This window comes from Hyla sarda, chromosome 2, assembly GCF_029499605.1.
Source record: "Hyla sarda isolate aHylSar1 chromosome 2, aHylSar1.hap1, whole genome shotgun sequence".
Classification (NCBI taxonomy): Eukaryota; Metazoa; Chordata; class Amphibia; order Anura; family Hylidae; genus Hyla; species Hyla sarda.
Genome location: NC_079190.1, coordinates 444,518,264 through 444,544,036, shown reverse-complemented (window position 1 = coordinate 444,544,036; position 25,773 = coordinate 444,518,264). Strand labels below are relative to the sequence as shown.

General features: G+C 40.7%; 1 protein-coding gene across 1 annotated transcript in view; it reads left to right on the top strand.

Moving 5' to 3' along the window:
* CRYBG3 (crystallin beta-gamma domain containing 3) overlaps window positions 1-25,773 on the top strand; it is a 204,293-nt gene that overhangs the window by 103,736 nt on the left and 74,784 nt on the right. The window contains exons 4-5 of the mRNA XM_056559317.1: window positions 8,952-14,451; window positions 17,754-17,801. Coding sequence (XP_056415292.1) covers window positions 8,952-14,451; window positions 17,754-17,801 — 5,548 coding nt within the window. The remainder of the gene's footprint in view (window positions 1-8,951; window positions 14,452-17,753; window positions 17,802-25,773) is intronic.

Below are 25,773 nucleotides of genomic sequence, written 5' to 3'. Positions count from 1 at the left end.
AACATGGACAACAGAAAGAGGAGAAGAGAACGGTCTGAGGACTTGAGAACCAAAATTGTGGAAAAATATCAACAATCTCAAGGTTACACGTCCATCTCCAGAGATCTAGATTTGCCTTTATCCACAGTGCGCAACATTATCAAGAAGTTTGCAACCCATGGCACTGTAGCTAATCTCCCTGGGCGTGGACGGAAGAGAAAAATTGATGAAAGGTGTCAATGCAGGATAGTCCGGATGGTGGATAAGCAGCTCCAAACAAGTTCCTGCAGGCTCAAGGAGCATCAGTGTCAGTGCAAACTATTCGTCGATATTTAAATGAAATGAAATGCTATGGCAGGAGACCCAGGAGGACCCCACTGCTGAAACAGAGACAAAAAAAAGCACGACTACATTTTGCAAAAATGAACTTGAGTAACCAAAATCCTTCTGGGAAAACATCTTGTGGACAGATGAGACAAAGATAGAGCTTTTTGGTAGAGCGCATCATTCTACTGTTTACCGAAAATGTAATGAGTCCTACAAAGAAAAGAACACAGTACCTACAGTGAAATATGGTGGATGTTCAATGATGATTTGGGGTTGTTTTGCTGCCTCTGGCACTGGGTGCCTTGAATGTGTACAAGGCATCATGAAATCTGAGGATTACCTACGGATTTTGGGTCGTACTGTACAGCCCAGTGTCAGAAAGTTGGATTTGCGTCCGAGATCTTGGGTCTTCCAGCAGGACAATGACCCCAAACATACATCAAAAAACACCCAGAAATGGATGACACCAAAGCGCTGGAGAGTTCTGAAGTGGCAGCAATGAGTCCAGATCTAAATCCCATTGAACCCCTGTGGAGAGATCTTAAAATTGCTGTTGGAGAAAGGCGCCTTCCAATAAGAGAGACCTGGAGCAGTTTGCAAAGTAAGAGTGGTCCAATATTCCGGCTGAGAGGTGTAAGAAGCTTATTGATGGTTATAGGAAGCAACTGATTTCAGTTATTTTTTCTAAAGGGTGTGCAACCAAATATTAAGTTAAGGGTGCCAATAATTTTGTCCAGACCATTTTTGGAGTTTGGTGTGACATTATGTCCAATTTGCTTTTTTTTCTCCCTTTTTTGGTTTAGTTCCAATACACACAATGGAATAAACATGTGTATAGCAAAACATGTGTTACTGCAATCCTTTTCTGTGAGAAATACTCGAAAAATTTCAGGGGTGCCAACATTTACGGCCATGAATGTATATTTTTTTATAAAAACGTGTAACATGTTTGCTGTTTTTATAATTATTTTGTTACTATCTGCTTTAAAAAAATCTTAGAATATTTTTGACACGGTCCACTAGAACAGACACAATGCTGCCTGCTGTTTTGACATTTCTGTTTTCTGTAGTCCACATGTTAGATTTGCGCATCTTATTATTATTGGAGGGTTGTGTATTTATCCTTATGTCACTCCCTGGTCTCTGGGGGAGGGGACTGTTCACTGTTTCTGAAGACTGTTATAATCTATGACCTTTTTTGTCAATTGACTCCTATTCTTTGCAGCAGCCATAAACCACACACACACCCTGTTGTACTATCTATAGAAACAATACACAACAGAAATGGCTTCAATTTGGGCATCCTTAGAGAAAAATAAAACATTCTTTTTCGTCTACAGACATTAAAAACCTTAAACAGTCTCTTAAAGGCTATGCTCACATGCAGTGCTATTTTGTTCAGCAGAATGAAAGACACCATGCTGGAAACCAGGCACAAAAGCATCCGATGGACCACATAGACTTAAATGAAACATAGAAACATAGAATGTGTCTGCCGACACATTCTATGTTTCATTTAAAGGGGTTATCCAGGAAAAAACTTTATTTTTTATGTATCAACTGGCTCCAGAAAGTTAAACATATTTGTAAATTACTTCTATTAAAATATCTTAATCCTTTCAGTACTTATGAGCTTCTGAAGTTAAGGTTGTTCTTTTCTCTCTAAGTGCTCTCTGATGACTCGTGTCTCAGGAACTGCCCAGTTTCCAGTTTAGAAGCAAATCCCCATAGCAAACCTCTTCTAAACTGGGCGGTTCCCGAGACAGGTGTCATTAGAGAGCACTTAGACAGAAAATAACAACCTTAACTTCAGAAGCTCATAAGTACTGAAAGGATTAAGATTTTTTAATAGAAGTAATTTACAAATCTGTTTAACTTTCTGGAGCCAGTTGATATATATAAAAAAATGTTTTTCCTGGATAACCCCTTTAAGTCTATGTGGTCCAGCAGATGCTGTTTGCGCCGGTCATGAGCGGGATCCACCAGCTCTTTTTTTTCTTCTCCACCAATGGAGCAGATAAGCAAAAAAAAATAATTCTAGTGTGAACCCAACATAAGAGCATTTACCGGTATTGAGGTTGTTGTGCTATCCCATGGTGTGCATGGTTCAGTACTGCTGCAATCTCACTCCTTCTGGTGATTCACTAATATAATATGCCATGCAGTGACCAGTTACAGCTCCATTATCAGTCTCTCCTTTTTACAACTCCATTATATCAGTCTCTCCTCAGTTACAGGCTCAGTTATATCAGTCTCTCCTCAGTTACAGGCTCCGTTATATCAGTCTCTCCTCAGTTACAGGCTCAGTTATATCAGTCACTCCTCAGTTACAGGCTCCGTTATATCAGTCTTTCCTCAGTTACAGGCTCCGTTATATCAGTCTCTCCTCAGTTACAGCTCTGTTATATCAGTCTCTCCTCAGTTACAGCTCTGTTATATCAGTCTCTCCTCAGTTACAGCTCTGTTATATCAGTCTCTCAGTTACAGCTCCTTTTATCAGTCTCTCCTCAGTTACAGCTCCGTTATATCAGTCTCTCCTCAGTTACAGCTCTGTTATATCAGTCTCTCCTCAGTTACAGCTCCGTTATATCAGTCACTCAGTTACAGCTCCGTTATATCAGTCTCTCCTCAGTTACAGCTCCGTTATATCAGTCTCTCCTCAGTTACAGCTCTGTTATATCAGTCTCTCCTCAGTAACAGCTCCGTTATATCAGTCTCTCCTCAGTTACAGCTCCGTTATATCAGTCTCTCCTCAGTAACAGCTCCGTTATATCAGTCTCTTCTCAGTTACAGCTCCGTTATATCAGTCTCTCCTCAGTTACAGCTCCGTTATATCAGTCTCTCCTCAGTTACAGGCTCCGTTATATCAGTCTCTCCTCAGTTACAGGCTCCGTTATATCAGTCTCTCCTCAGTAACAGCTCCATTATATCAGTCTCTCCTCAGTTACAGGCTCCGTTATATCAGTCTCTCCTCAGTTACAGGCTCCGTTATATCAGTCTCTCCTCAGTTACAGCTCCGTTATATCAGTCTCTCCTCAGTTACAGCTCCGTTATATCAGTCTCTCCTCAGTAACAGCTCCGTTATATCAGTCTCTCCTCAGTTACAGCTCCATTATATCAGTCTCTCCTCAGTTACAGCTCCATTATATCAGTCTCTCCTCAGTTACAGGCTCCGTTATATCAGTCTCTCCTCAGTTACAGGCTCCGTTATATCAGTCTCTCCTCAGTTACAGCTCTGTTATATCAGTCTCTCCTCAGTTACAGCTCTGTTATATCAGTCTCTCCTCAGTTACAGCTCTGTTATATCAGTCTCTCCTCAGTTACAGCTCTGTTTTATCAGTCTCTCAGTTACAGCTCCGTTTTATCAGTCTCTCCTCAGTTACAGCTCTGTTATATCAGTCTCTCCTCAGTTACAGGCTCCGTTATATCAGTCACTTCTCAGTTACAGCTCCGTTTTATCAGTCTCTCCTCAGTTACAGCTCCGTTATATCAGTCTCTCCTCAGTTACAGCTCTGTTATATCAGTCTCTCCTCAGTTACAGCTCCGTTATATCAGTCTCTCCTGAGTTACAGCTCTGTTATATCAGTCACTTCTCAGTTACAGCTCCGTTATATCAGTCTCTCCTGAGTTACAGCTCTATTATCAGTCACTTCTCAGTTACAGCTCCGTTATATCAGTCTCTCCTCAGTTACAGCTCTGTTAAATCAGTCTCTCCTCAGTTACAGCTCCGTTATATCAGTCTCTCCTCAGTTACAGCTCTGTTATATCAGTCTCTCCTCAGTTACAGCTCAGTTATATCAGTCTCTCCTTGGTTACAGGCTCCGTTATATCAGTCTCTCCTCAGTTACAGCTCTGTTAAATCAGTCTCTCCTCAGTTACAGCTCTGTTATATCAGTCTCTCCTCAGTTACAGCTCCGTTATATCAGTCTCTCCTCAGTTACAGCTCTGTTATATCAGTCTCTCCTCAGTTACAGCTCCGTTATATCAGTCTCTCCTTGGCTACAGCTCTGTTATATCAGTCTCTCCTCAGTTACAGCTCCGTTATATCAGTCTCTACTCAGTTACAGCTCCGTTATATCAGTCTCTCCTGAGTTACAGCTCTGTTATATCAGTCACTTCTCAGTTACAGCTCCGTTATATCAGTCTCTCCTCAGTTACAGCTCTGTTAAATCAGTCTCTCCTCAGTTACAGCTTCGTTTTATCAGTCTCTCCTCAGTTACAGCTCCGTTATATCAGTCTCTCCTCAGTTACAGCTCCGTTATATCAGTCTCTCCTCAGTTACAGCTCCGTTTTATCAGTCTCTCCTCAGTTACAGCTCCGTTTTATCAGTCTCTCCTCAGTTACAGAATCAAAGGCGAATGACCAGGGAGTCAGGAGTTTGTCTGGCGCAGAGAGGAACCATCAGACAGCCAAGTAAAATCAATGGATTTATTAGATGCAACGCGTTTCGCTGCGCATGCGCAGCTTCATCAGGCATGACAAGGGGAGGCTGGTAACAGGTATATATACCTCCAGGAATTAACCATTAGAGTGCTTTTTGAAAAGAGTTGTTACATAGAATTACATATCCATATGACAATGTATGAAAAAAAAATATATAAATAAATATAAACAGAAATCACAAAAATAGTAATAAGACAGCAATATGAAAGCACAATGCAATCCTATAAACATATGTATATAAATATATATAATATAATATAATTATAATTATCGCATGTGGTGTGAATGTAACACCATAAGCGACTCAAGAAGTCGCACCGCTTAATCGCCGGTGCGGCATTCAACAACACAAGTTGGATATTATTTCAAAAAATGTATATGATATAAAAAGTTATGTCTATTGATTCAAGAGATAGAAAAATTATTATTTAATTGTATATCGCTGCCTTATTAAAAAATTAAAAATAAATGACAGTGCGATAAACCAAATCGCAACTGACCAAAAGGAAATGTATGAACACTACTTAGAAAATAAGATGAACTCAATTAACTAGTGCGGTATTGAATACAGCAACCGGCGAAAACGCAGGGTGTGAATATTCATACAAAAATCCAAATTAACAAACAGTAAATAAATTAAGAATACAAAAAGTATTTATATGTAGAGTAACAGTTACAGCTCCGTTATATCAGTCTCTCCTCAGTTACAGCTCCATTATATCAGTCTCTCCTCAGTTACAGCTCCGTTATATCAGTCTCTCCTCAGTTACAGCTCCGTTATATCAGTCTCTCCTCAGTTACAGCTCCGTTATATCAGTCTCTCCTCAGTTACAGCTCCGTTATATCAGTCTCTCCTCAGTTACAGCTCCGTTATATCAGTCTCTCCTCAGTAACAGCTCCGTTATATCAGTCTCTCCTCAGTTACAGGCTCCGTTATATCAGTCTCTCCTCAGTTACAGCTCCGTTTTATCAGTCTCTCCTCAGTTACAGCTCCGTTATATCAGTCTCTCCTCAGTTACAGCTCCGTTATATCAGTCTCTCCTCAGTTACAGCTCCGTTATATCAGTCTCTCCTCAGTTACAGCTCCGTTATATCAGTCTCTCCTCAGTTACAGCTCCGTTATATCAGTCTCTCCTCAGTTACAGCTCCGTTATATCAGTCTCTCCTCAGTAACAGCTCCGTTATATCAGTCTCTCCTCAGTTACAGGCTCCGTTATATCAGTCTCTCCTCAGTTACAGCTCCGTTATATCAGTCTCTCCTCAGTTACAGCTCCGTTATATCAGTCTCTCCTCAGTTACAGCTCCGTTATATCAGTCTCTCCTCAGTTACAGCTCCGTTTTATCAGTCTCTCCTCAGTTACAGCTCCGTTATATCAGTCTCTCCTCAGTTACAGCTCCGTTTTATCAGTCTCTCCTCAGTTACAGCTCCATTATATCAGTCTCTCCTCAGTTACAGGCTCCGTTATAACATTCTCTCTTCTCTGTTACAGTTACTTTATATCAGTCTCCCCTTAATTCCTTCTCTGTTATATCACCCCCTCCTCAGTTACAGCTCCTTCATATCAGTCTCTCTTCAGTCACCCAACAAATAATAAAACAAAGCACAGTCAGAATGTGTTCAAAGTAAGAAAGTAGTCCAATGGTATATAACAGACATAATATAGTACCAAAGAGAGATAAAAAAAAAACACCAAAATGAACATTAAAGTAAAATATCTAAACTTTATTTCATATCACAAAAAATACTGTAATAAAACAAAGAAGCATAGAACAAAAGGAAGATTTTATCAAATTTTTTTTTTATAACTGCCAGGCTGGGCTCTCACGGGTTCCAATGATCTCTGGTTTTGGCAGTGTTCCTTATACAAAATGAATGGAACATTAGCCATGCACTTACTCTGTGTTCCATTCATTTGGGGAACAGTTTTCCCCCATTCTGTAGAACATTTGGAGTCCCAGAGGTTGGACCCCTATCACCTGTAACCTGTTATCTGTGGATAGGGTATAATTTTGGAGTTGGGAAAACACTTTAATAACCTCTACATTCTAAGTGGAGGGATTCCATATCAGACTCTCACATATTTTCTGACCTGTCTTTAGGATAAATTTGAAAATAACTAATGGAATAATACCCCTTTAAACTGTTGTTTTGTCGGCTTGGTTTAATGATAGCTGAGCCTGGTTTACTCGGAGCAGGATACCAATCCCTATCAAATAGAAGGTAGAAATATTTAACCACAACATAACCCTGATCACCTTGACCCAATTTTGCTGCCATTACCATCTCATAAACAGAAATTAGCTGAGATCACATGATCGCCCTTGTGATTTCATCTAGAACTCTGCTTTATGTGACTCAACGTTCCCCAAAAATGTTAATGGTTTTCTGTTGTTGTACTTTTTTATGGGAAACCACTAGGTTTTCATTGCATTTGCTGTTGGCAAACAGAAAAAAAGGAATAAAACAGTGTATTACTGAGGCCAAATGCCTCGAGTGTATATGACTAGACCTCTGGCAATTATCCCTTCATATTATTTTCTGTGTGGTCTAAAAAGCTGTAAAATATATTCCTAGTTTACACTATAAAGGCTTGTATATATTGTAGATTTATGGCTCCTCGGAGCAGAACTATAAAGGCTCCCTGTGTGTTGCCACATAGGCTTTGTTGAAAGTATATACAAAGATACTATCCACCAGAAGTAAAGTTTTTGACTTGAGATTATGACTTAATTATTTTCTGTCTCATTGATGTTGAATCTAACAGAAAGAACTCTGTGGCCGACATTTATCATTGTCTTTACACTGTTATTCGTGTCTAGAAAAGGTGTAAAAAAGGCGCAAGCAGGGTTTATTTGCACCTTTTGGTTTACACATTTCTGCTGATTTGGAGTTGCAATCCACTGATTTTGGCAATACACATGATATGGTTGTTTTTTGGGTTTTATGAATTGTGGCCGGCATTTATCATTGTAGGTGTAAATGAAGCATTTTTCTACACTTTTTTTTGTGTGTGCTGGTAATGTGTATCGAAGCATTTGATACATTTTGTGCAGGTCACATTTTCTGAAATTTCTCTCTTTACATATACCAAAAAGCTAAGATAAGTCTGGGCTGGTGTAGTTTTAGAGACTTTTCAGTGGCTTTGCGCCCTTTTTGCACCTTTTCACAAAAATGCGCAGTTCATAAAACCCTTCCATATCATGTGTATTGCCAAAATCTGTGGATTGTAACTGGAAACCAGCAGAAATGTGTAAACCAAAAGGCGCTAAAAAGGTGCAAATAAACCCTGCTTGCGTCTTTTTTGCACCTTCTCTAGAAACAAAAAACATTCTAAAGACAATAATAAATGTCGGCCTGTGTCTTTTTGTGAAAAGGTGCAAAAAAAGGAGCAAAGCCACTGAAAAGTCTCTAAAACTACACCAGCCCAGACTTAGCTCAGCTTTTTGGTGTATGTGAGGAGAGAAATTTCAGAAAATGTGACCTGCGCAAAATATGTCAAATGCTCTGTGACCATTTAATAAATGTGGTGCTCTCACACATTATCAGCACACAAAAAAGGTGTAGAAAAATGATTCACTTACACCTACAATGCCAACCTATGTCTATGTAGACAATAGAGGGCACATGCATCTTAAGGCACCATTTAAAATGGGCATATAAATTTACTGTAATTTCGCTCATCTCTAATTGTTAGGTATAAGCCCAAAATACAAATTCTGCTCCTATTTTCCATTTAAAGAGTTTTTCAAAAATGTTAACAGTGAATATATGGCGGGGGGGGGGGGGGGGGGGGTTCATGGGTTAAAAAAAAAAAGTGTGCTTCCCTGTACCTGTGCCCTGCCACTGCCACACCAAAAAGCTGGTGCCCATTCCTCACCCCTGCTTCCTTTTTGAAGACGTCCTCCTTCAGAAACATTCACACTCCTGCAGTAATGTCCTATGTCCTGCTTGAGCCAGTGGTTGGCTGTGCAGGTGCCAACACAACACGTCATCAGGAGAAAAGGAAGTAATTGTGAAGACTGGGCAACAGCAGCATGGGTGTGACAGCTGTGGAGGACCAGGAGAGGTGAGTATATGATGTCTTTTATTTCAACACCCACCCTAATATTTTTTCAACTGCTTTAATAATTCTTGTTTTAGGCAATTTTTTAAGTATTCTTTACTATGGCCATCTTTAACATCCATTTTAATATTTCCACAGACTAAATGGACATGCCCAGGATGCCCCCTCAATAACATATGGCACCTACCGAGGATCTAGGAGGATTAGAAAGCTTCTGAAGAGACGTCCCGATGTAAATTCCCCAATTCTAGAAAAAGAAGAGACCCCCGAAACCTCTTCTGTTGGAGATGCTACTACAGAAAGTTGTCTGATGTTACATCAGAGCGTACAAATGGAACTAGTCCCAGGTCAAAATTACCAGGATGAAATTCCTTCTTCAAAGATTAATATAAATATAGAATCAAAACATGAACCCCCTTACCAAAATCCAAAACTGTATAATGATGACAATTTAACCCAAAAAGCAGAGGACTTAAAACTTTCAAGTGATCCAGAAATAGAAGTTAAAGACAGTCTAATAGGCTCAAATATTGTAGATGTTGATATTGAGAAGAGCTCAGAAATAGTAGAGGGACAACAACCAAACATTGATAAATTTGTAATAGAGGTCCCACAACTAAATTTTAAAGAATCCTCAGAAAGTTTACTGCCAAACACTAGAGAAAGCATAGAGGAATTACAACATATTGTTGGAGAAAGCTTAAATATAAATTTTTCATGTCATAGCCAAAATTCGAAGAACTTAGAGCCAAATAATAATGAACGGGCTACAGATGCTGAACCAAAGACAGTGGACATTTTAGATTCTGTTACACATGTGCAACCAAATACCAATGAGGTCTCAAAGCAGCCAGAAGATCTTCAGCCAAATTATAAAGAGAGTATAAGCTTTCCAGAAATTCTGCAAGCAAGTATTGATTACGATTCAAAGAGTGATACGGACCTATGTCCAGAGGTAGAGGGAAACGTCAACATATTACCTAATACAGAAGAAAATATAGAGCATGTGAATGCAAATACTGCCATTTCAAGTTTTAAAACATATGAGACCTTTTCGGCAATGGATGGAAATTTACAGTCCGAAGCCAAAGATGCATTAATGAGAACAAAAGAATTAGAAGAAAGTTCTAAAGAAAAAAAAAACTTTCCAGTTGATTTGGGCATTTGTGTAACTGTCAACACGCAAAGTGCATTACAACAGTCTGATCCAAAGGTAGTTCTGGTTTCAGAGGAAAATAGTCAGCAAGCAGTTGAAGTCAATTCTCATTTTGAAGAGAAACCACTCAAAGATTTTTGTGACAGTTCACACATAGCTACACACAATAATACAGACAAGTCAAGTGACAAAAACTATGAAGACTTTGCCTCACCAACTTCTGATTGTTTGCAAGCTTCTGTAGAAAGAAAGTCTAACATTATAGATTTCCAGTCAAATGCACTGTTGGTCTCAAGCAATACAGTAGATGTAGTAGCTAGTAGAATGGATAAATTAATAATGGAGGAACAACTACAATTTCAGGGAGAGGAAGACTCAAAACTACCAAACCGAGAGATCAACTGTACATCTGTTGGTAAAATTCTGTCAGAATCAAAAGACACTCCAGATTTACATTTAACACCGAGTGAGACTTTTGGAACATCTAAAGATCTGCAACAAGAAAATGGTCTACAAAATGGTAAGGTATTTCTACAGACTGAGCCTCAGCCAAATATTAAAGAAATGTCCAATATATTTTCAGGAAAACAATTAGAATCAGAAGATGTCCCAAATGTAGATCTACAGCTCAATGACACTTTTAGAAATTCTGAAGATCTGAAACAAGCTGAACATATAGAACATCCACAGACCAATGCAGAAAGTAATCTACAAAATTATGAACAATTAGATAAGACTGAGCAACAGCCAAATAGTATTAAAGTATTCTTCCAATCAAATGATTTGAGCAATTCATTTTTAGAAAAAACCCTGTCAGAGTCAAAAGGCATCCCGCATTTAGATTTGCACCTTAGTGCGACATCCATGACTTCTAAAGATCTGAAAGAAATTGTTAATATAGAACATTTACAGGCAAATGCTAAAATTCCGGAAAATAATCTACAAAATAATGAAGATTTGCCAAAGACTGAGCAACAGCCAAATATCAAAATGTCCTCCCAGTTAAAAGATACATATTTAGTAAAAACTCCATTAGAGTCAAAAGACATCTCCGATTTAGATTTGCAGAGTGGGATGTCCAGAACTTCTAAAGATCTGAAACAAATTGTTAATATAGAACATTTACAGACAAATGGCGAGACTATTCCAGACCTTTATCCACAGAAAGATGGAAAATTGCTGCAGTCCACTTCTGAAGTAACTTTCCAGTTAACGGAAAGTTCTAGTGAATCATCAGATGGTATAGTAGCAGAAGTGGAAGAAACATCAGAGGTCAATTTGTGTCTCGATCCAAATTCCGAGATTAGTATTCCCAAAATTAGCAGTGACGCTTTGGTCCACAAAGTATACAAATCTCTGAGTGGTGAGGGGTTACCAGAGAGTAGCCATAGGAAGGGTTTGGACAATGAGAATAATGCTCATGTTGACAAACCTGATGGAGCAAAGGAGGAACAAAACATAAAATCTGCAATTTTTTATGATACTCTTGATAACATGACTGTTCCACAAAGCTGTGTGAATGATATTTCATCCTTTCGTGATCACGGAGCAGTAACATCCAGGAATATTTCTTTTGATAATGGCATCGAGTGTCGCTCTCCGTCTCCGCCAACAATGTCAGACTCTTCATCATACGCCGACTGCAGTGATGTTCAGTTTGATAGTCCAAATGATTCGGGCATTGTGTCATTACAAGCTTATACACCAGATGAACACTTCCTATTTAAGACTCTTCCCTCTGAAATACTCATTAAAAATACTCCTGAAACACTTGAAGTTGACCAAAAAAGTGAAGAAGCTTCAGTGCAAAAACTTGATATTAGTGTCAATGTACCAAATGTACCAGTACTGCAAAATAAAGAACCAGTAATAAACATGCATAATGTTTCTGAAGAAGAGCCCAAATCTCTTGCAGATGGATGTGCACCTAACTTAGCCAGTAATGTCTCAAGTAACATTTTGACTCCAGATAAGCAGATCAACTTGAAATCAGATGTTTGCTTAGCTAAGGTGTCTTTGAAAACCGTAAACATTGAAGAAGTCAAAATATCACCCTATGTTTTGTGTTCTGACATCATATCTGTGGCTAAACTTGAAAGCCCAACTTTTACTAAAGAAGTTATTTGTATACCAAATGTGTCACCTACCCCAACAGACATAGAAAATATATTTCAGGTTTTCCATTCTGTTGAAAATGATAAGGACTTTGTTACAAACAGACAGATACCCAATGATAAGGGGGGATATCTTGCTATAAATAATTGTGAAAAACATCTGGAAAATTGTTATTTGGAAACTGATGGATTGCCTTTATTGAAAAAGGACAAAATTGTAGATTCCGATAATAATGACAATAGCGACAGTATTTCACAAAATAGATGTATTGAAAATCAATCCCTAAAAATAACAAATAAATCACCAGATGTGTTAAAACAAAATTTAAAAAATAACAATATGAATGTCAGCACAAGTGACATCATAAATACTACCCTCCAGGTACATAAATCTGAAAAATTGGCAAATGAGACCTTGATGTCTAGTGAGTCATTGAAGGAACTTGGTGGATCACTTTCAGAATTAAATCCAGATTTACTGCTACATTCATCATTACTTCATGATGTTACCGACACAAAAGAAATAATCTCTTCAGGTTCTACAACAGAAAAAATGATCCCAGCAAACAAACAACATTTGGAGTCATCTGACGAATTGTTTGAACAAAAAGCCAATGAGATTATACTCAGCGTGTTGCATTCTGCCATTGATGAACTTCATCATATCAATATAATGTCCATTAATAACAACACCCTAACAGATATAAAACACATAAAGGAGAATCTAAGTGAGAACCAGAGAAATCTAGAAGACCGTCCTGCAAAAGTACTAGTTGAGTGCCAAGGGAAACCTTCTGACCGTATAGTCATTGGAGACACAGATCTCATTATGTCCATGGCAGTGGGAATAGTAAATGAAGTTCTATCTTCTTCTAAACAGCTTGTGGTTTCTAGTATCATTCCAGATGCCTTAAGTAAAGACATTACCACAAATAAAGATACTAAGCAAAAACCACCAAGGGATTTTAATGATTTATCTTTGGATAATCAGAGTGATAAAGCTGAGGATGCAACAAACTCGAACCATCTTCTTTCTCCACCGAACTATGACAACGTAGTCCATCTTCCTTCTTTTGAAATTAATTCTAATGTTCTTCACGTAGAAACTGGAGCAGCTCAAAATGGTGAATCTTTACAGTTAATGGAACCTAAGTCTTTAACTGAGAAAGGTTCATTAGTCACTGAAGAGGTTTGTGAAAATGGTACGGATAGGACTATAGAAAACAGTGTTTTAACAAAGACAGAAAATGAAGAACCTCTCAACTTTTCTAGAGACTCAGTTAAAGCAGATACAGACAACTTAATGAATGAAAATTATAACAATAAAGATGTTGCTCTGGATGACATGTATTGTGCCAGACAAATGGAATCTATATCTTTCGGGACTGAGGGATCGATGGAAGACTTCATTTATAATCACATACGTGAAGAAACCAGCAACACTTCAGAGTTCTCAGACTTACTACAGTTTTCAGTGTATAATAGCCGCTATGTTGAAATAAGTGAAAGTGATGATGAGTCAACAGATGAGGAAAAGGATAATAGCAGTGAACAAGCCTCCGGCAATGATTCATTTCTCTCGGTGCAGTCAAGACGTGTCAGGATTTATCCTTTTTCTCTGTCACCAATATATGAAGATGATAGTGCTTGTGAGGACACCTTGTCCAACAGCAGTTCACCAAGATTTAATGAGGGAGCAATGTCAAGTAACAGTGGTCATGACCACACGTCCATCTTATCTCTGTTGCAGTCTGTGTCCGATCGCTTGAAAGAGTCTGACTTGGCGGAGACATCCCACAAAGAAAGATTTTTAACTCTTAATAATGAAGTATACATTGGCAATGACAAGGTTAATAATGAGGGATCAGGGGAACCCGAAGACACCATCTCCCCTTCAAAGACAAGCCTTGATGGACCTTCAACTCTTGAAGAAGAAAAAGCCTCTTTAGGGAAAAGGTCTGGATTATTCATAACAAAATCATTAGCAGACAAGCCCAATCCAATTGCAGGACGCCATTCCTTTCTTCTAAATTTGACATCACACTCTAACATCTATGGAGCGAAACCCAATGTAGAAAGCAATCCTGTCCCATCTGTTATGAGTGAAACATTTGTGTCACCGATACCCAGATCCAATCCAGATCTAAGCCCGGATGTTTCTCCAAGTATGGCTGCCATGAATTTACTTTCTCCAGAACCTGTCCTGCCCATTCAAAGGTCTACTCTAGAGGACAAGCCACGTATGTCTTCTAATAGTGTTTTCTATCAGTATTTTAATTCTGCTCGAAACTATGTATCCGATGCAGAGGATAAGGAAAGCCCTCATGAAAAACTGGAAGAATCAAAGAAAACAGCAGAACTTGATATGGTAAGAAATGTTTTTGCCTATGTCTGTAATGCTTGAGGTCATGTGAAAACCCTTACTATCTATAGACTGTAATATGTGAAAGCAATTTAATGTATCTGTAAGACACATGTATCTGTAAGACAATGTAGAAGACTTTTAATTTTCTATACAATATGTCTAAGCTGCTCCAAGGGATTGGGCCCTGCTTGGGGGTTTAGGAAATAGAAGCTGCTGTTGAATGTTTTTGCTGGCTATTAAGTTATACCAAATAATAGATAAACATTTTTTATCTACAATGGATTGGTAAGTTAAAATGATAGATGAATGTACACATATGTTATTTAAAAAACATCTGCCCCATAAGGGGCTGCCAGACTTCCTGGAAAAACAATAGGGTTAAGATATAAATCCATGCTGAAGGTTGTTTCCACCAAAGTTCTGCCAAGCTCCATAGGTTGAATCAGTAGAATGCACTAATCTATGTTGCAAATCACTGAGTAACTGGAGCTATTTTTATTAAGAACTAGGGGGGAGATTTATCAAGACCTGTCCAGAGGAAAAGTTGCTGAGTTGCCCATAGCAACCAATCAGATCGCTTCTTTCATTATTTAAAAGGCGACTGCAAAATGAAAGAAGTGATCTGATTGGTTGCTATGGGCAACTCAGCAACTTTTCCTGTGGACAGGTTTTGATAAATATCCTCCTAGGTGAGTACCCAGTGTTGCTTGGGCAACAATCATATATAAAGCTGCTTCACCAGCCAAATATTCTGGGAAAGCTGAGGAAGTCCTATGAACCTTGCACTGTGTACTATGTGCCACCCTGCTTTCACAGTCTGCTGAAGAGAATATTTGTCTGGTAAAGCAGCCCTGTTGGAGCTCTTCAGGAGACTGGAAAAGCTGGGAGGCACACAGTACACTGTGCAAGGCTCACATTACTTCTGCAGTTTTCCCAGTCTGCTAAAAAGAATGTTTGGTAAAGCAGCAATACTGGAGCTCTTCAGGAAACTGGGAAAGCTCAGTGGCATGCATACTGCGTGCCACCCTGCTTTTCCAGTTTCCTAAAGGCCCAGCAGTGATAGGGTCCCAGCGTCCTCCATCCTCCCTGGACTTCAGCACTGCCATGCCCTCTTCCTGCCCCCTTACTAATGTGTTCTCTCCTCTCTCCACACTAACTGTTGTCTGCACCTGCCTGCCAGACAGTTAAATCATGCTTTCCCATCATGTTGGTCTGGTGACAAGATGTTTAAAACTTTAAGGCAATCTTATCAGCCTGAGAGTAACATGTACATGGGATGTACTGGAAGTCCCATAGACTTGCATGAGACCTCCTGATGGCGATACTCTCGGGATGCAGAGATAGTCTGTACAGAATTATGTATTTGACATATAAGAAACGTTTGCGGGGTTTAATGGAAATATCTTCAGTCGTTCTGAAGTAATGCTAGAACATATAAGTACACATATATACACACATTTATTGACTTTGGACATCCTTAAAGGGGTACTCCGCCCCTGGCATCTTATCCCCTATCCAAAGGATAGGGGATAAGATGTTAGATCGCCGCATTCCCGCTGCTGGGGACCCCGGGGATCGCCGCTGCGGCACCCCGCCATCATTACTGCACAGAGCGAGTTCACTCTGTGCGTAATGACGGGCGATACAGGGGCCGGAGCAGCGTGACGTCATGGCTCCGCCCTTCGTGACATCACGGGCCGTCCCCTTAATGCAAGTCTATGGCAGGGGGCGTGACGACCGCCACGCCCCCTTCCAATAGACTTGTATTGACGGGGCGGGCCTTGACGTCACGAGGGGCGGAGCCATGACGTAACGATGCTCCGGCCCCTGTATTGCCCGTCATTATGTGTAGAGCGAACTCGCTCTGCGCAGTAATGATAGCGGGGTGCTGCAGCAGCGATCCCCGGGGTCCCCAGCAGCGGGACCCCGGCGATCTAACATCTTATCCCCTATCCTTTGGATAGGGGATAAGATGTCTAGGGGTGGAGTACCCCTTTAAATTGTACTACATTTTTCTTTTGACATATAAGTAACACATGGGAAGGTCTCCAGGAAGTTATGCTGGAACATACAGATATACATTGGGGCAAATATCTTGCCTTATTGCAAATGTCTCACCAACAGCAGATGCCACCAAGTTTTCTGGCTTTGTATGGACAGCTGATAAAAGAAAAGAGGAAAAATTTTAAAACAAATGCACCCTACGGTGCTGAAGGAAATTACGGAATTTCGGCATAATTTCTGTGTTCTCAGAACACAGATCTCTTCCAAAGGGATTCCACCATGGAATTCCGCAAAATATAAGACTGATGTTATATTTCTGAGGAATGTGTAAAGCAAAATTTTCCCTGCTGAATTATTCTGGGGAATTCCTCGCTGAAATTCCGCCATGTGAACCTACCGTTAATGCAAGTAAAAACTGTGATGCATGGTCATATGGAAACTGCTGTCACGATGCCGGCTGGCAGGAGGTGGATCCTCTGTGCCAGAGAGGATTGGCGTGGACCGTGCTAGTGGACCGGTTCTAAGTTACTACTGGTGTTCACCAGAGCCCGCCGCAAAGCGGGATGGTCTTGCTGCGGCGGTAGTAACCAGGTCGTATCCACTAGCAACGGCTCAACCTCTCTGACTGCTGAAGATAGGCGCGGTACAAGGGAGTAGACAAAAGCAAGGTCGGACGTAGCAGAAGGTCGGGGCAGGCAGCAAGGATCGTAGTCAGGGGCAACGGCAGGAGGTCTGGAACACAGGCTAGGAACACACAAGGGAACGCTTTCACTAGGCACAAGGGCAACAAGATCCGGCGAGGGAGTGCAGGGGAAGTGAGGTATACATAGGGAGTGCACAGGTGAAGACACTAATTGGAACCACTGCGCCAATCAGTGGCGCAGTGGCCCTTTAAATCGCAGAGACCTGGCGCGCGCGCGCCCTAGGGAGCGGGGCCGCGCGCGCCGGGACAGGACCGAGGGAGAGCGAGTCAGGTACTGAAGCCGGGGTGCGCATCGCGAGCGGGCGCCACCCGCATCGCGAATCGCATCCCGGCTGGAGGCGGTATCGCAGCGCACCCGGTCAGTGGATCTGACCGGGGCGCTGCCGTAGCGAGGATGTTGCGAGCGCTCCGGGGAGGAGCGGGGACCCGGAGCGCTCGGCGTAACAACTGCATCGGCTGCACATGAATCCCGCCTGAGACCCTATTACTGTTCTATACCGGATACTCATTTCTACATCTGTTTTGGAATCCAAGAATTGACTTAGTTTATGCTGAATCTTCAAAAACACTTTATTTATTTCTTTTTTTGTAATTTCAGGATCTAGCTGATTTGGACCCTTTGAAGTTCAACCCAAGGCCAGGAAAGGTATGTTGTGCATTGCTCTATATGAACAGTTGTAGTTTTGCAACATCTGGCGATTCACAGTTTGGAACCCACAAGTCTTTCCTCATTACCAGTCAAAGCTGGTAGCACTGAATATAATACAATTTAAAGGAGTAGCTGATCGCGGGGGGTCCGACTGCTGGGGCCTCCCGTAATCTCCAGGACGGAGCCCCGGCGCTCTCATTGAGGAGCGTGTGTCTTCTACCGGTAGACAACACATGCTTCCATTCCTTTCTTTTGGAGTGCCGATGATGCCTGAGAGCTGTACTCGGGTCTTTTTAGCGCTTTATAGAAATGAATAGTGTGTGCCGGCTGCAGCACAAGCTCCTCACTGGGTGCTAGGTCCCGTCCCGGTGATCGCGAGGGGGCCCCAGCGGTTGGACCCCCCGTGATCAGCTACTTATCCCCTAACCTGTGGATAAGTTAGTTATCGCTGGAGATCTTCTTTAAACAGTACCTGTCCTTTTTTCTAATCCTAATAGGTTTAATTATATTGCACCATTTCAACTATAATATGTTGTTACCAATGTTTTTTCAGGACATTTATACAACTCCGCTATAACAAAATAATACATTTGTCTTCTTCATCAATGTAGTAATGCATATAAAACATTATTATGTAATTCTACAGCTACAGGAAAGAGATTTTTAGAGGTGTCCGTGAAAGACAGATCAACATCCAGTAAGAGAATATAGCATGAAACAAAGTAGCAAAGAACTCAGTAGATATCACATTTATGTGTTTTGTCATTGACGTAACTAAAGTGAAATTTTATTGTATAGCGTTTCTGGGCTCCAGGTACCAGCAGGCAATACTTTTTATGACATGTTTGTGCCAGACATGAAAAGACAAACCTGGTCTACCACTTAAAAGAGCAAACAACACGAACATTTGACATTTCTTTGAAGGGTTCTGAAAGGTTTTTACTTAGACACATATGTTATTGTTATTGTTGTTTGACTCTCGGGAAATTAGTTTCTTATGTTTGGTGTTAAGCATTTCTTTTGACTGAGCCATCAGCTAAGTCTGAAGTCTTACGGCCCAATAATGTTCCATGGACCAAGGTCATTTATTTACAGAGGAATGGCCGGTGACCCAAAAATTTTATAAGGGCTTGCACCCCCGCACCATTTCCAGGCTCTGCTTATAATGAAGCAACACAAATGGTGGTATTTCACGCACTGCATAATATTTTGCATCAAGGCATAGTTCACACCAAGCAGTCCTGAGAAGAATAGATAGTAGTTCTTTTCTAAAACAAGTTAGGGAGAGGGTGATTAAAGGGGTACAACTTTCTGGACACTAGGGGATAAGTGTCTGATTGCAGACTGATCACCCGTTGTGGATACGTGAGTAGCCGGGGCCCGTACAGGAGCTATTTTTTCATCCTCAGCCAGTGATTGGCTGAGCGAGCCCACACTTGCGTTGGAGTGCTACAAGGACACCCTGTACAGGAGTAGGCCACTTTCACACTACAGGTATCATCCTGCTTTTTTACTGCCGTTATTTTACAATAACGGATGAAAAAAAATGGATGCAATAACTGGTAATAACGGATGATAACTGATGACCATCATCCGCTATTTTTAATGGGCTTTTTCTTAAAAAACCTGATGTTGTCCGTCTGTTATCATCCGTTATTACCAGTTACATCCGGGTTTTTTTAATCAGGTTTTTAACCCTTTTTTGTAAAGCTGTACTGAGCATGCTCAGTACAAAAAATGGATGATAACGGATTTTTTTTTAATATCCGTTTCCCATAGACTTCAATGTTAAATTTTAACGGCCGTTTTTTCACCATTATTTTTGCTGGACCAAAAATTAGTGCATGCACCGTCTTTTGTGCCGGCAAAAATAACGGACGTTAGTAAAAACGGACATACGTGATGCAAAAGGATGGTCAAAAAAATCCTGTTGACATGAATGGGATTTTTTGACGGCTGTTTTCAGGACTTTTTGCTGGGTGTAATAACAGAGGTTTTTACAGGATGATACCTGTAGTGTGAAAGGGGCAGTAGCCGGACCACCGTGATCAGACACTGTGGATAGGGGAAAAGTGGCTTGAAGTTCAGTCCCCTGGCCTACCCCTAAAGAAAAAAACAACTTTTACATTCCTCTCTCCTGGGCCACAGCTAGAACAGAGCCCCCCCCCCCCAAAAAAAAAAAAATCAGCTGCTTATCCCCTATCCCATAGGGGATAAGTTAATTCTGGCTGGAGTAACCCTTAAAGCTTCTGCCAACATCTTCTGCATCTTCTAAGACTGGAAAACCCTTCAATAGGTTATATGTATGAAAGTGTGATCTAAAGAACAGTTATCACATTTATTAGATACATTACGATACAGTCGGTCTTAAAATGATTTCTACAGCTGTCCTTTTATATATAACTCCTATTCTTTATCCATAACATATGAAATGAATTACCACACCATCCATAGGGCAGATCGCATGATGCGCACACATTAACGTGACTGGCAGAAGGATCCTGCGGTCATAGTAGTTAGTATGGCCCATTAGTATAAGTAGAGCAGACAAATACATCATGCAGCAGAAGTGTCCTCATTTACCTAATCTTACATTATTGATTGTCTTTTTTTTTCTCGAATTTGCCTTTAACTAATTTAAAAGCTTATTGTTTCATTGCTGGCACACTGCATACTAATGGAACCTTTTCAGTGTCAGGGGCGCTAGAGGTTCATTACAAAGCACCAACATAATTAACTTGTTCTGTTAAACGCTCATCATCAACAAATTACTTTGCAAAACAAGTGAAGCTCATCTAAAGGTTCAAGAAGTCGCCTCTGTGATCTTAACACAACATGCCAAATTAACATTTTATTAGTAAACTACAAAGGAGCTGTACTAATGTGCCACCGGCTGCTAATAAATAATCCTAATTGATTCCAGGCTGATTTATCTGTTTCCAGTGCACGAGGCAGGGACGGAGGGGGCGATCTGTGAGGTTTCTATGCGAATAGCTGAATTGTATTAAAAAGGAAGCATTCTCATTAAAAGAGGCTGTCCAGTTTACAGTATCCAGTTTTAAATACCCTATTAGTGAAGTTAATAGAGGGGGGTCCACTGTTCAGGATCCTTGTCCAGGATAGAGTCATGACCATAAATTTTGTTACCCCTGATATTTGTCAAGAAAATTAAGTATTTCTCACAGAAAAGGATTGCAGTAACACATGTTTTGCTATACACATGTGTGTATTGGAACTAAACAAAAAAAGTGAGGAAAGAAACTAATTGGACATAATGTCACACCAAACACCAAAAATGGGCTGGACAAAATTATTGGCGTCCTTTCAAAATTGTGGGTAAAAAAACATAACATTTCAAGCATGTGATGCTCCTTTAAACTCACCTGGGGCAAGTAACAGTTGTGGACAATATAAAAATCACCCCTGAAAGCAGATAAAAAGGAGAGAAGTTCACTTAGTCTTTGTATTGTGTGTCTGTGTGTGCCACACTAAGCATGGACAACAGAAAGAGGAGAAGAGAACTGTCTGAGGACTTGAGAACCAAAATTGTGGAAAAATATCAATAATCTCAAGGTTACAAGTCCATCTCTAGATTTATCTTTGTCCACAGTGCACAACATTATCAAGAAGTTTGCAACCCATGGCACTGTAGCTAACCTCCCTGGGCATGGACGGAAAAGAAAAATTTATGAAATGAAAGGTGTCAACGCAGGATAGTCCGGATGGTGGATAAGCAGTCCCAAACAAGTTCCAAAGATATTCAAGCTGTCCTGCAGGCTCAGGGAGCATCAGTGTCAGTGTGAACTATCCATCGACATTTAAATGAAATGAAACACTATGGCAGGAGACCAAGGAGGACCCCACTGCTGACACAGAGACATAAAAAAGCAAGACTACATTTTGCCAAAATGAACTTGAGTAAGCCAAAATCCTTCTGGGAAAACATCTTGTGGACAGATGAGACCAAGATAGAGCTTTTTGGTAAAGCACATCATTCTACTGTTTACTGAAAACGGAATGAGGCCTACAAAGAAAAGAACACAGTACCTACAGTGAAATATGGTGGAGGTTCAATGATGTTTTAAGGTTGTTATGTTGCCTCTGGCACTGGGTGCCTTTAATGTGTGCAAGGCATCGTGAAATCTGAGGATTACCAATGGATTTTGGGTCGCACTGTACAGCCCATATCAACAAAGCACAGAAAAAACTTTTCGGGAGCGGTCCAAGAATTTTTCACCAAAAAACGCAGACTTAAAAAAGCAGAGTGTGAACCAGAACTTAAACTTAGTGAGTGGTTCTTGACAAACCACTCACAATCTTAAAACGCCTTTTTCACTATCCCCTGTGGTTCCTTGTCCGCAATCCACTTCGGTCAGTGCAGAAGCCCCTCCGAATACAGCAATGGGAAAAGAGAAAAAAAAAACTCAAAATAGGAGAGCAGACATGTTTCACTATAAAGTGCATACATAAAATACGATATTCCAAATGCACTTACTTCACTGAGGAGGGTTCTTACGTCCTAAACCCTCCTCAATCCGGCATGCCTTCAAACACTAGGTCTGAACACCGTTTTTTTATACTAAAACATGCATAAAAAATATAGATTGCTGGACACGAGCAGTGCGGGAGAGATGGAAGGTGCAGTGGCGTGGGGGGGGATGGGCAACGGACCGTATCGCGCTGTGACGAAGGGCCTGACGAAGCGCGTCACAGCGCGATACGGTCCGTTGCCCATCCCCCCCACGCCACTGCACCTTCCAGCTCTCCCGCATTGCTCGTGTCCAGCAATCTATATGTCTTCAGAGGATTGATGAAATAAAAGCCTGAAGATTTCAAGACGCAACCTACCTGGTGAGTGCTTCGTTTGTTCTCTATTACACATTATAAAGAGCATCTTTCACTCTGGAGGACTTGCCATGTAGGGCCCTGTGTAGGGCTCCTGGACTATTTTCTTAATCCCACTCCCCCTGAACATGTGTTCTGCTCCTGCAATGTGTGTGTCCAATCTCATCTGCTCCTGCAACATGTGTATCCAATCTCGTCCGCTCCCGCCACAGGTGTGTCCAATCCCTTCCGCTCACACAAACATTCTGTCACAGATTTTAGAGATAGCAAAGAAATTATGCAAATGTTATGGCTATATTCGGTGGATTTTCACTTCAAAAGATGCGATTTGCCAGAGTGCGTGGAATTAATGGGATCCACGGTATATTGTGTGACTGCCTACTCCTGTCTGCAACAGACCGAATACCACCCGCGCCTGCAAGTATTTTATCCCGTTTCACTCCTCTACTGCAGAGTCCTCTACGCAGACAACACATTGATTTAGAAGGTCCTTGTGCACTGCCTAATTTCTCCTGTAATGGCGCTGCAGGAAATTTTAATACTTACTGCGTGATTTCCCCACAGATTACAGTTGATCACCTGGGGGTTCCAGCAGCAGAACACTGTGAGATGAAACTATGCGTGCCTTAACAGAACGTAGGTGTGACTAACGAAAAGGCAGTGTGGTTTAAGCATGACAAAGTGCGCCAAAGTTAAGCCACCAAAAAAATGGTCTTAACTTAGACTTTACAGTCTATAAATACACCAGATTTTCTAATACCCTGAGCCAATATCATGTCTCACATATATCTGATGATCTGGCTAGGTTTCCCTTGGTACAGTCGAAGGGAAACATGATCCCACTCATCCCTTTCATTTGAATAGGACAGTTCAGATTAATTGCCTCAATCAAGACACCAGATCACTGCGCACGCCAGACAGGGGTATGCGTCTTGCAGGGTTCTTGCATCTGTCCTGCAGGTATAACTGGGCAGCGGATCCATACACAACTGTTGCACTTTGCCATCAGTTGTGGCCAGACACTGATTGCCCAAATTGCCCGACATACACTGTCTCTGAATAAGACTATTTTTATCTGTCCTTATGTGATCAGATTGTCAAGGGGTCCCTATAAAAGCAGATATTGCCAATCAATGATCAGTCTATGGAGTGCTTTGTATATTCCAGCTTGTCTTCGCCTGAACATCAAATAAGTTTTTCCAAATCCTGTTTTAAATTGGTGGGTATTAATGGGTTGTCTTATCTCAAAAGCCCATTTTTATCTTGCCTTTTGTAGTAAAAATTATAAAGTTCTATGGAATCTGTTGGCGCTCTATAAATAAGTATTGTTATTAGTATTATTATTGTTGTTGTTGTTATTAACAATAATAATAATAAGACATTAAAGGGAGGGGGTAGTCGCCTACAGATAGCCCCAACAAATAGTGGATCTTGCTCTGGTTGACCTAGTTACATAGTTACATATGTTGATTTCAGTGTCTGCACATTTATACTATATTTTCCCTGCTACAGCAACCTCATGGGATAGAAGCAGTCAGCTGCAACTTCCACCAGCAAAATCAGTTGTGGCCATCTTTTCATATTAAAAAGGTTATTGCTGATGAGATAGACCATTTAGCATAGAATTATGGGTGCGTTCTGCTGGTTTTTGTTTTATTTTTAAATTAAAGTAAACATTTGAAACATAATGACAACAACCAGAACCATACCTACTGTTTACTTTGGAGAGTAGAAGCATACTGCTATAGACAAAATCTCCTGGTAGATGGATGCGTTGACCCTGGACTTAAAGAAGTTATCCACCATAAGATGATTTTAGTACGTACCTGCCAGACAGTAATGGACATACTTAGGAAGGATCTGCGCTTGTCTTGGGGCTAAATGGCTAGGTTGTGAGATTACCATAATACTTTTTGTGAACTGGTATTTCCTGTTTTCTTCTTTGCCTACAAGTCCCATAATTTCATTTTCCTCCCTCCCGCACTTCAGCCACCCCACCCATTGAAACATAAATGGTTGCATCCATTCAAAAGACCTGTGGTTTTCAATCAGGGTGCCTACAGCTTTTGCGTTAGTTGCAGATTGATCTCTCACCCACCAAGCGATCCCTCCACCCTTTGAAGCAGACAGGCTCCCTGTCATCAGCTGACTAGTGAGTCAGGTCTCGGCCACATTGCAACCTGGGAAAAATCAGAGATAACAGTAATTTTGTACGCTGTTAAAAATAAATATTGGGGTTAAAAACCATCACACACAGGTACAGACACTATATTATGAACTACATTAACTTTACAGCCCCTTTAGCATAGTCAAATAAAAAAAAAAATCCACTCAGTGGACCAACACCAGCAGATTACATGGCTCCCCAAATCATAGTACTTGGAGAGGGGGGGGGGGGGGGGCTTTATGGTTTTCATGAGCTGTAAACCATAATCATAATCATCACAATATCACAATTATGACAGATCGCAGCATGAGCTATCTTGCTTTTCAAGTAATGAGTCTCTCTCTATTATTAATTTCACCTTTTAAATTGCATTACTGAAATAAAGGAACTTCAAATTTTTCGAGTTTCACCTGTATATTTTTATTCAATTTTCTTAGGATAAGACAAATTATATTATTAGTAATTAAAAATTTGTAACTGATGCCAAAAAAGCTTTTATTTTAAAGGTTTTTTTTTTTCCGCCTTTTCTTTTTCTTCCTTCTTTTTATTCCTTCCCTCTCTGTTTGCCTTCTCATTATTTACATGTGCATTTGTTTCCTGTTCACAATGTATGCATCCTTTTAGAAGCTATGGGTTATATATTTTGCCTACACCTTAAGGACCAAGGGCATACCTGTACGCCCTGATTCTGCTCCCCGGCTATCAGCCACCAGAACCCATGTCTAATGCCGGACATCACCGATCTAACCCTTAGACGCGGCAATCAAAGTTGATTGCCGCGTCTAAAACGAAATTGCAGCGTCCCGAACAGCTGAGAGGATGGGGGAGGGTCCCTACCTGCCTCCATCTCTGTCCGATCGACGATATGCTGCTCCATGCCTGGAGAAGCAGAGCAAAGATAACACTGATCAATGCTATATATATATATATATATATATATATATATATATATATATA